This window comes from Homarus americanus, unplaced genomic scaffold (genome assembly GCF_018991925.1).
Source record: "Homarus americanus isolate GMGI-L3 unplaced genomic scaffold, GMGI_Hamer_2.0 scaffold34360, whole genome shotgun sequence".
Taxonomy (NCBI): Eukaryota; Metazoa; Arthropoda; class Malacostraca; order Decapoda; family Nephropidae; genus Homarus; species Homarus americanus.
Genome location: NW_024739403.1, coordinates 1,787,756 through 1,800,126, shown reverse-complemented (window position 1 = coordinate 1,800,126; position 12,371 = coordinate 1,787,756). Strand labels below are relative to the sequence as shown.

The 12,371-nt window shown below is 41.5% G+C and overlaps 1 protein-coding gene and 1 long non-coding RNA gene across 3 annotated transcripts in view; one reads left to right on the top strand and one right to left on the bottom strand.

Moving 5' to 3' along the window:
- The first annotated feature begins 703 nt into the window (after positions 1 to 703).
- On the top strand, positions 704 to 9,779 carry LOC121874703. Its single transcript, XR_006090475.1, has 2 exons — positions 704 to 753; positions 7,931 to 9,779. It is a non-coding gene; the product is annotated as an uncharacterized LOC121874703 (long non-coding RNA).
- The window catches only part of LOC121874702 (fibrillin-2-like), a 123,796-nt gene continuing 120,211 nt past the window's right edge, over positions 8,787 to 12,371 (bottom strand). For both annotated transcript variants that reach the window (XM_042378955.1, XM_042378956.1), the window contains one exon: positions 8,787 to 12,362. In XM_042378955.1, the coding sequence (XP_042234889.1) occupies positions 12,147 to 12,362 (216 nt within the window). In that variant the 3' untranslated portion in view covers positions 8,787 to 12,146. The remainder of the gene's footprint in view (positions 12,363 to 12,371) is intronic.

Genomic DNA, 12,371 nt, shown 5'->3' with positions numbered 1-12,371 from the left:
TTGGTGTTAAAATGGATAAGAGATATTTTAGTTGTGTGATATACAAGTGGTGGTAACGTAAATGTCGGGTAAGTTTTTCTTCTCTATGAACATTTGAAATAATTGTAAATACTATTCTGCATTGTCTAATAATGTCTTCTGTGATACACGGGATTCGTTCTTTTGCTATTAATTTTCCTGCTCTTGTGGGTTGTATTATTTGTATAAACATATTAATGTACTGTGCTAAATTGTATGTGGTTTGATTACTGTATCTCCTTATCGAATGTGAGTTAAAAGTCGAGAACTAGATCGCATGTTTGTGCTTATGCATTAGGCTGCGCTGGGAATAACTGCACTAAACTCATTGCACCATGCAAAGAAGACTGCAATATATACTAAAGACAGGAATGAGTGCAAAATAGTCGGTAATAATACTAGCTGAGACCTCAAGGCACAGTGACGTCACTTTATGTAGTCCAGAATTAGGACGGCGCTGCAGTCGTACTTCTGTGATGTCATGTTGTTGCATGTATTAAAAATCTTGGATTACAGCCAAGAATAGCTATTTTATAATCAGTAAAATTATTGATGACACCATTATATTTAAGTCTAACTTTGATGTCATAGATACTAAGAAATTCGTCCTTTTATTAAAGAAAAAGTGGGTACTCTTTTGGATACTGTAGCGTACTGTATGTGGCCAGTTGTCAATTCTCTTAGTATGGGCACACAAACGTACGTACATGTAGATATCTCACACTCAGGAATGAGGTAGGATAGAAACTCACAATGCGCTTTCTGTATATAGTTGTACAGCGCAGTGCTTAGGAGTGACTAGGTAAGGAGAAACTTGCTCAGAGGTCCCGTAGGGCGAGGAGGTTTCTGAGGAAGCTGAGTGGTGAGGAGCTGTGAGAGATGGTAGCCAGGCATGGCCGTATTTGTACAATTTACGAGGATCAGGATTTGGGGTGAGCGTAACGAGAGGACCAATCACAGCGGCTTAAGCGTAAGGTGCGAGATTATGGATACGTTTTTACTTTTTTAGTACTTCTGTGGGTGTTTTTATGATTCCCAGGGGCATTGTGGCAGCACTGTAACCAAGACTTCTGGACGCGCAATTCAACATGCGGGGTAGATCGTATCCCTGCGTTATTTGCAAGAGGAGAAAGGACACACATCCACATTTCATTTTCATCTGTCCCCAAAGTACAGATATAGGTTGTGGGGGTATGAGATATTGGTTCACACTCAGGATGGGATGGAGAAAGGAAACTCACAATGTGCTCACTGTATACATATTGTATTGGATGTACAATGCAGCTTGTTGCTGGGTAGATAGCATGGTAATAAGCGTTGAGTAGAGAGAGCTGGGTGGTGAGGGTGCCCAGAGGAGGGACACCCGGCTTGAGGGACGTCAAGGTCGCTGGCGGGAGCGGGAGCCGCCAGGCTGGCGCGGAGGAGGAGGTGTTGCTTGCTGGTGGTACTGGGTAGAAAAGAGGGTGGTCACAGCGGTGTCAGGCCTTATAAGGTGGGGTAGGCGTGGATAGATCGTTGACACCCGCTCCGTGGGCGGCGCTGGAGGTGTAGGCTGGGGAATTCGATAAGGTTCGGTGCTTGTAGGGGAGGAATCCACTACAATACTCCCCTTCCCCTCAGGGCGCGGCGGGAGGCTGAAGGTTGGCAGAGTTGCGTGCCACATGTGAGGCAGAACGGGCGGTGTGTGCCACATGTGAGAGTGAGACATAACGGCGAGGGCGTGGATGAGCCGGCCACTAGGGGGGAGGGGGCAACTCTGTCTAGATACACGAGATCTGTGGGAGAAAAGAGGGAGAAGAAGGGTTATGGAGGCGATGAATGTTGTGCTTCACTCGCGACAGGTACAGAGTCGCCAGATGCGCCTGCTGGGGTGTGTGGGCTTGGTCAGGAGCAGGGGCTGCATTAGGAAGAGTGTCCACGACAGCAGCAGGGTGCATGACAGCAATAGGGTCCACGACAGTAGCAGGGGGTACCTGCGGGAGAAAAGAGGGGTGTGTGGGTCAGCGTCAGGAGCAGGGGTTGCGTCAGGAGCGGCAGGGGGTACTGCTGGGCTGGGGGCGGCGTCTGAGGCAGGACGGGTGTGTTGGGGTCGGTAGGACTTGGTGTTTGGGGCAGGAAGAGGAGCGGCTGTCTGCTTAGAGTAGCAGAGCTGCTCTAGGGTGTCTAACCTGCAGTGAAGAGACAGTAGTTATAGAGTCGATGAGAGCTGCCTCTGCGTGGGTAAGCCAGTCTTCCATGTTGCTTGAAGACTGGGAGAGTGATCAGTTTCTCCTCCATCCTGTGTGAGTGCGAATCTCCGGGGGTCACCATTTGTGGGGTTATGAGATATTGGTTCACACTCAGGATGGGATGGAGAAAGGAAACTCACAATGTGCTCACTGTATACATATTGTATTGGATGTACAGTGCAGCTTGTTGCTGGGTAGGTAGCATGGTAATAAGCATTGAGTAGAGAGTGCTGGGTGGTGAGGGTGCCCAGAGAAGGGACACGCGGCTTGAAGGACGCCAAGGTGGACGCTTGCTGGTGGTACTGGGTAGAAAAGAAGATGGTCACAGCGGTGTCAGGCCTTATAAGGCGGGGGTAGGCGTGGGTAGATAGTTGACCCCCGCTCCGTGGGCGGCGCTGGAGGCGTAGGCTGGGGAATTCGAGAAGGTTCGGTGCTTGTAGGGGAGGAATCCACTACAAGGTAACTTAAGTATTTAACCTCTTGTGAGTTACAGTGAAAATGTGCAATTATATATCGAAATACATTTCAAATCAGAGGCAGCAGCTTCATCAGTCACTCCACTGACATTTTTTTTTTATCCTCTTCGCCACTGATCGGCTTGTTAACCGATTGGGCGATCGGTCACGTCTTTGATTACTTTTACTTTTCATTTATCTTCTTCACCAAATGATCGTCCTACTAGCCGCCCGGGCGATCGGTCACGTCTCTGTCACGCACTGTTGGCAAATACTGGGAATGCACCGGCTCCTGAATGTACCTGAACCCTCTCCAGCGTTGGTCAAGTCTTGTCTTGAAAGAGCTCACACTCAGTGCCATTGTGGGGTACGGGTTATTTGGTTCACACTCAGGATGGGATGGAAAAAGGAAACTCACAATGTGCTCTCTGTATACATATTGTATTGGATGTACAATGCAGCTTGGTGCTGGAAAGGCAGCATGGTTACAAGCGTTGAGTAGAGAGAGCTGGTTGGTGAGGGTGCTCAGAGGAGGACCAGCTTGTGGGTCGCCATGCTCGCCGGCGGGAGCAAGGGCCGCCAGGCAGGAGGAGGAGGAGGTGTTGTTACTTGAAGACTGGCTGTAGGTAGTAAGAGAGCACATTCCGGAGGTAGGCATGGCTTAATAGTTGACTTCCGTCATGTAAGGAGGCGCTGGTTGACCTAGACCACGAGGCATACACTGGGGAATTCGCGGGGTCGGCTACTCAGCGACAAACAGCGTTTGTAGGGGAGGAATCCACTGCACCATCACAACACTCTGATAAATGGTTCCAAGAGTTTACAACCCTCACTCCGAAAAAGTTTGCCCTCACAGTTTTCTGGACTTGCAGCTTCTTCAATCTTGAGCTGTGACCCCTTGTGGGGTGAGCGTCCGCCAGCTCCAGGTAAGGACACTCAACTGAGTAGTGCCCCTGAGATGCTTATACACCTCAACTAGGTCCCCCCTTGCCCGTCTGCAGTATAAGCTAGGCAAGTTCAGGCGCTCCAATCTCTCAGGGTAACTGAGGTGCCGAAGTGCAGGCACCAGTCTGGTGGCCCTCTTTTGAACATTTTCAACCAACTGGCAGTCCCTAGCATATCTCGAGGACCAGATGGGGTGACAGCACTCCAGATGGGGAAGCACTTCACTCCTGAAGATCGTTACGAGGGACGGACCGTCTAGATATCTGAAAGACCTTCTTATAAGGCCCAATAATTTATTTGCCTGATTTACCTTCTTCTCGCAATGGCCCGAGAACTTCAGCTCATTGTCAACATACACACCAAGGTCCTTCTCACATACAGTCTCAACTAGTGCAGTTTCTTTATCCCGTTAGGACATATGATACGCCTCCTTACCATTGGTACACCCCAAGTGCATCCTCTTACACTTTGTGACATTGAATCTCAGCAGCCATTTCTTCGACCATTCCTGGAGCCCACAGAGGTCCTTCTGCAGCTCTTCAGAGTCCGTTTGGTTCTTAATTTCCCGAAATAACTTGGCGTCATCGGCAAACATTTGTATGGAGGAGTGTACAACGTCAGGCATGTCATTTATGAAACAAACAAACAACAGTGGGCCCAATACACTGCCCTGTGGTACCCCACTTGTGACAGGTACAGATGACGATTTCATGCCATTAATCACCACACACTGCTTGCGGTCATGTAGAAAGTCTTCTATCCACGCTAGGACATTTCACCGAATTCCGTACCCTTCCAGTTTGATTTTCAGCCTTCCGTGGGGTACACTGTCGAAAGTCTTGCCAAATCTAGGTAAATATTGTTGATATTACCACCCCGTTCCAGAATATGGGTCCAAATATCCAATACCTTGAGCAATTGTGTAAAGCAGGGGCGCCCCGGCATAAAACCGTGTTGGCAATCTTTTACAAGGTTGTTTCATATTAGATGTTCCATTGCGGCATCTCTGATAATACTCTCAAGTACTTTACATATTATGCTGGTCAGGCTCACCGGTCTATAGTTGTTCGTGGAGTGACGATCACCCTTCTTGAAGATAGGACTCACATAAGCCACTTTCCATTCACTGGGGACCATTTGTTCATCCAGGCATTTAGAAAACAGGATCTTCAGGGGCTCTACAAGCTCGTTGCACAACTCTCTTAGCACTCTAGGATGCACTATGTCAGGTCCAAGACTCTTATGGACCTTTAGCCTGGATAGTTTATTTCTAATACCCTCTTCTGTGAACACAATGTGGATCAGTGCTGTGTCGAACCATCTGTCCTCAAACGCAGGAAGGTTAGTTGCATCCTCTCTTGTGAACACCGAGGAAAAGAAGCGGTTCAATGCCTCAGCTTTATCCTGGTCAGAATCTGCGTAACTACTCCTACTCACGTTTTCAATTTCGACTTTGCATAGCGGTAAAACGCCTTTGGGTTTGACTTGACCTCGCTTACAACCAGCCTCTGGAACTCTCTTTTCAGCCCTCCTACACTCTATCTTTGCTTGGTTTCTGGCCCTTGCATACATCCTCCTGTCTTGCTCATCATTTGACCCAACCCACATCTTGAATTTCTGGGTTTTCTTCTTAATTTTGTCGACCGCCGCATGGTTCATGTAAGGGATCCCCTCGTATTCCTAGAAGCACTGGGTTTGGTCTTGGGTATATATTTATCGATCAAATGGGTCACTTTACTAGTTATGATATTCAGTGTAGTGTCTGCGTTCTTGTACCTTAATGAGTCAGGCCAGTTGATACCCCTCATCTCTTCCCTCATCCCATTGTAATTTCCCTTGTAATATTTGCACCTTGATACAAAATTGACAGGTGTCGCAGATAGCAAAATGCTATTGACATTCCCAGAACATACGTGAAGAATTGTGTGAAATTGCACAGAAGTAATATATATATTGTGCATGATTAATAATTATTAATAATGTTAATTTTTATGGTAATGTAGTATGTTACTCTACTTTACTTTTATCCTCTTCAACACTGATCGGCTCGTTAGTCACTTGGGCGATCGGTCACGTCTGTTACTTTTCCTTTTCTTTTATCCTCTTCACCAAATGATCGGCTCGTTTGCTGCTTGGGCGATCGGTCACGTCTCTGTTACGCACTGTTGGCAAGTACTGGGCATGCACCGGCTCCTGAATGCATCTGAACCTGCTCCAGTGTTGGTCAAGTCTTGTCTTGAAAGAGCTCACACTCGGTGCCGTCACAACACTTTCTAGTAGATTGTTCCAAGAGTTCACAACTCTCACTCCGAAAAAGTTTGCCCTCACAGTTTTCTGGACTTGCGGATTCTTCAATCTTGAGCTGTGACCCCTTGTGGGGCGAGTGTCCGCCAGCTCTAAGTAAGGACACTCGACTGAGTAGTGCCCTTTGAGATGCTTATATATTTTCAATCAACTGACAGTCCCTAGCATATCTCAGGGACCAGACGGGGTGACAGTACTCTAGATGGGGAAGCACTTCACTCTTGAAGATTGTTACGAGGGACGGACCGTCATGATATCTGAATGACCTTCTTATAAGACCTAATAATTAAGATGCCTGATTTACCTTCTTCTCCCAATGGCCCAAGAACTTCAGCTCATTGTCAACATACACACTTAGGTCCTTTTCACATTCAGTTTCAATTAACGCAGTTTCTTCGTCCCGTTGGGACATATGATATGCCTCCTTACTGTTGGTATGTCCCAGGTGCATCCTCTTACATTTCGTGACATTGAATCTTAGCAGCCATTTCTTCAACCATTCTTGAAGCTCACAGAGATCCTTCTGCAGCTCTTCACAGTCTGCTTGGTTCTTCATTTCCTTAAATAACTTGGCGTCATCCGCAAACTTTTGTATGGTGGAATGTACAGCGTCAGGCATAGCATTTATGAAGCAAACAAACAACAGCGGGCCCAATACACTGCCCCGTGGTACCCCGCTTGTGACAGGTACATATGATGATTTCTCGCCGTTAATCACCACACACTGCTTGCGTTCAAGTAGAAAGTCTCCGATCCACTCTAGGACATTTCCCAAAATCCTGTACCCTTCCAGTTTAATTTTCAGCCTTTCATGGAAGGGTACAGGATTTGGGGTATATTATTGTCGATGTTACCAACCTGTTTCAGAATTTGGGTCCAAACATTCGGTACCTTGAGTAATTGTGTTAAGTATGAGCACCCATGCATAAAACTGTGTTGGCAATCCTTTACAAGGTTGTTTCGTAGATGTTCCATCATGGCATCTTTCATAATGCTCTCAAATACTTTACATACTAATCTGGTCAGGCTCACCGGTCTATAGTTGTTCATAGAGTAACGATCGCCGTTCTTGAAGATAGGACTCGCATAAGCCATTTTCCAATCACTTGGGACCTTTTGTTCATCCAGGTATTTACAGAACAGGATCTTCAGCTGCTCAGCAAGCTCGATGCACAACTCTCTTAGTACTCTGAGATGCACCATGATGTTGAATGCTGCATGAGGCGAGTTTTACATCCAACGTAATTCCTTTACAGGCTGTTTTAGCACTACTGTTTTCACTTGCACTTGATGGTCTCTTTCCACTCATCTTGAATAAGAGGATACTATACTGGACAATCTTGATATGTAAATAAGTGTTAAATCCATGAGCTGGGGCCAAGAGATCAAGCGTACAGTACACGCTAGGTGATAACAACACACTGCGCCAGCGTACCCACACTTGGTGGTAACAAATACCAAGGAATCCACACAAAATAAATTATAATTTTCCGATTTTTGGGGGGTTTATATTACGATTTTTGTGTTGAAAATGTTGAAAATTTACACCATTTCTGTAAGTTCGAATCTACAGGCTATCCCAAATTAAGTGGTTATAATTTACAAATTCCGTACGGGTGAAATTTCCGTAATGTAGGGGATAACCGTATTATCTACTTTTACTGTACAAGCTTGGAAACTCTAACTTCAGAAAAACCTAGCATCCTTAGAAAAGGTGCAACACAGAGCAATTAAGATTATTCTGGAATTACTTCATCTTGGTTATCCAGGTAGACTGAAGGCCTTAGGACTAGCAACTCTTCAGACAAGACACAATAGGGTTATCTTATAAGAGACATTCAAAATCTTTATATAAATGGAAAACAAGAACCTGGGTCATTTTTTGTGATATCATGCACCACCAACATGAGGGGATATAACTTTAAGCTCACCAAGATATCATGCAGGACAAATAAGGAAATGCAGTACTTTTTCACACAGAGGATGGCAGATCTATGGAACAGTCTACCAGCCCAAGCTGTGGATCAAGAACAATATTGGGCTTGAAAATAGCCCAAGGAAAGACTTATCAATAACAATGGAGTGATACTACATGGGTCACTGGTCACCTTCCCTCAACATGGCCACCTCTAGTTTGGGTGACTATTAGGTAAATATCAGGTCAACTTGCAGCATAAAGACAACAAACAAAATCACTTTATGGACTCATTAGGCTTCAAAACTTAATTGGTGGCCGTTCCTTTTTTATGGTATTTGATCTTTATGCACATACAGGTATAGCTACTGTACCAGTATATGTTAAACTACTTGATAGGTAAATACATTCCTAAGACCAAGCCCACTAGTTCCAGGACAACTGAGAGCACAAAGATAAGAAGAAATCTCCATTTCATGACATGAGTGGCTACAAATGACAAGCCAAGTCAAATTGTAGTAGGGCAGAAAAGGAGTTTGAGGTAGATAAAAAAAACAAAAAAAAAACAAGGTTAGAATGCTCACATATACTGTACTGTATAGATTTGATGGGCGAGAGGGAAACACAGGGTATGGCCAACTTTCTTTATTTCTGTAACATTTCAGGCTACACAGAGCCCATCTTCAATGAGATGGGCTCGGTTTAGCCCGAAACGTTTGAATAATAAAGTCAGCTCAACCCATTGTTTCCCTGCCACTGACCTATCAAATCCACTTGTTGTCCAGAGTCTTATGAGTACCTCATAGTTCAAAGGATCAGGCTCCCAATATTAATTTTTGTAATTCCTTACTCTGCTGTAGTCTGATTAGTGCCTTATTGGGAAGATTCGAAGTTGTTCCAAGGAATTAAAGAAATACAAGACTTTGGTGATATTTATTATGAAACAAGTCTTTTACAAGCAATTTGAGCTATGCAGAAGAATGTGATTGGCAGCTGTTGCAACAGAGGGGTGATGTTACGAGATCAGCAATAATGGCCTGGACTTGACCAGAAGCACACAAATATTTGGAATAAAGATGAAATCATGAAAAATTATTCAATAAGGAAAGAATGAATTGTTGACCATCACATAACTTAATATTCAAGTTTGATTTTTGTGTGAAGAAGTTTCTTGGATAAAAGATTACATTAATATTTTTACCTGTTTGAGAATTTAAAAAAATAAAGATTTGAGAAATATAAATAGTTTTGCTTTTCTTGTTCATACTCTGCCTAACTTAGGGTACATACAGATCTATATTTATTGTATTTTTCAAGGCTTGCACAAGTGTAATCTTTTACTTGGGTACAAGTTATTTGTTGTAATATAATCCTTTTCATTGACAAGATTTGAAGAGATCTTTAATTTTACCAAATCATTATTGCTCAAATAGATTAACTTGAATTGTTGCAGTTTTGCCGTGGATGAAGTTTTGTCTTATTACACAAGACAAATATTACAAATAATTAACCATTCAGTTACCTCCTGGGTATAAGTTAGTGGTTTTATCATAGAAATGTGTATGATGTTGGGAACGACTTCACAATCTGTTGCACGGAATGAGTGAGTCACTAATGTATGAAAGTGGTGAAATGGTGTAAATAATATGTGAAGGTTTTTTTTATTTTGAAGGAATGCAGAGTTGTTGTATGAAATATAGGTGGCACAGAATGACTACACTGTTACTTGTATCTAAATACAGCTGTATGTTTTATTTGTATGGAATGTGTAATTAATTTGTTGTTGAGGATGAGTAAATATCTTGTGTGGGTTGAGTGCATCGCTAAACAGAATGAGCTACTCCTGTATGCTGTATAGTACACCACTAAATAGAATAAGCTTCTCCTGTATGCTGTATAATGTTTGTTGTATACTGTATGTTGAACAGAATAAGGAGTGTTCAATTTATGGAAGGAATGCAATATTTATTGTGTGGACAGAGGTCTATTTTTATTGCAAGATATTAATTGATGATTTATTTTATGGTATTAAGAGTCTTGTCTAATGTTTGGAATGAGTATTAAGTTCTCCTATGGAAGCAAAACCAAGTAATAGCATTGAAATGCCAAAGGAAACACCATTCTCCTAATGGCTACCTTTCTCTCACATTCACACAGCATCTCCAGGCAGCAGTCTACCATGTATTCTCAAACTTATATAATATCATAAATATTCCCCAATTTATTTTGCTTCTTTCTTCCCCATTCCATTGCAGTCAACATAACCTGTGGGGAAACCCTAAGTATTCTGATAAATATCCAATTCCAAATAGGAGAAAATTTTGACTGCACTAAATTATGTCAAAAATATTTCAGGCATTGCTGTTTGATCCTTGACAATACAATGTGTTGAGAATTGGCGATCAGTATTTGGGAAAGATGCCAACTACTGGTCCACCATTTTGCTTTGAAATGTGGCAAGAAACATATACAACACACATCAAGATATGGACAAAATAATTGCATTCAATGTTATATGGAATGAGTGCATAGTTTGTATAAGCTTTTATGTCACTGTTTTATTTGGAGGCTGGCTATCATGGAAATTTATTATTGCGATGATTTCACATCATAAACAGTTTGAAGTAAATAGATTTTTTTTAATTACATAGAAACAGATAGTTTTTAATAGTTAAATTTAAATTTTACTTTAAAACTATTTAAAATTATGCTGTATAATTTTTTGTGAAAATTATTTGCTTTCTTATTAAATTAATAATTAATATAGTAAATAAATTTAATGAACAATAAACAGTCTTGTATGAATTATATAAAGCATGATGCAGCCTCTCCTTATATAAGCTTCTCTCTCTAAACATTGTCTGATACTTAATACTATAGTGAGATTTTAAAAATGAAACAAGTGATGTCCTTTGGCAGTGAGGAGGAACAATGCTTAGACCGAACTGGACACAGCATCTCCCTAAATGTAAATGTTGTGATTCAAATACAGCATCAGTAATTGAAACAAAAGATTACAATTATCGAAGGATTTATATCAGACAAAGACCCATATTGAAAATCTAAATTTCATGTCACTATCCCTCAGAAAAAAAGTGTCACCAACAATAAAACAATACCAGCATACAGTAATGCAATAATATAACATACCCTTCAAGAGATGCAATGTCCCAGGACTAGACATTATGATTGTTCAAAAATTGGACAACACGTGACACCAGAGGTCTCCCACCAGACCTGACCTAATACCATGGTAACCACATGTCTACATGTTTATTGTACAGTATAATGTGAAACTATGCAAAAATACCTACCTGTAGTACATTATGTTCTGATGGTTAACATGACTTTGAGACAGAATCTGGCATTAGAACCTCACTGAACAGTTGTGTAAAGACTCGGGCATTCCTGTCATTTTTTCATAAAATTGAGAAATGGACTACATATAAATAGAGTAAAATATCATATTTATTATAATATAAATCTCAGTATAGATTCTGATTCCTAACAACTGAGAGAGAGATGAATGACATGTACATTGCTACCAGTAGCAAGACACATCTGTTCAGTTCTGTTAAAAAAAAAATGGTTCCTACATTACTACTAAATACATAAGTAAGCTAAGCCAAGTGAATATTAGCACCTTCAAAAATATCACCATTATAATATTAATTTATCTAATAATAACTACAATATTTTCAGCTTCACATATCACTAATGTTACTATTGAAGAGGAAAGAAAGCACTAAAGACTACTAAGTACACTAAACTCCAATGTACATGAAATACTATCATGGAGAAGAGAAAATTAGAAAAACATGGCAATTTATGCAGAAATCTGCTGTCAATCTTATTTTCTGGCAATTATTTAAAGTCCCAGGTTAATGCAAGTTTGTATCACGACACTCAAAATTTTCTGGCTTTTAAAACACAATGTACTTGTTTCTGAAAACCAATATCTGAAATACCATTTTTTTCATTTAAGAATCAAAGGTTTAACACTGTCATCACTGGAAATCAATTACATATGACATGTTAGTTTGTAAACATTATATCAGTAAAAACTCTGAATCCACAGACAAGTCATTCTGGAAGTCTTGTCACCCACTGGGTGTGGCTGTATATCACTACTCAAACCAGCAGCTTGTGGTTACGTATATATATATACAGTATATATATAATCACAATTTCAATGTGAAATACTTAGCTGTTTTTTTATGTATCTTGATTTAAAAGAAAATGTTATGGATCCACATCCACATATACACTTTATGCTTTATCTTAGTGTGTCACAATGATCCTAAGGTTTACGTCAAGGTCACTATGCGCTTGGTCACTGATGTTAGAATAATCGAGCGGTCGTCCTGTAATCTCTATATCGTATGTGGCTGGTTGATGTAAACGTCGGCGGAAGTGTAGTGATGTGGTTCCATGGTGTGATCGCATTTCAAACACACTGTCTTCATTACCTCTCACTAATTCATATTTTACATTATTCTGAAAGGG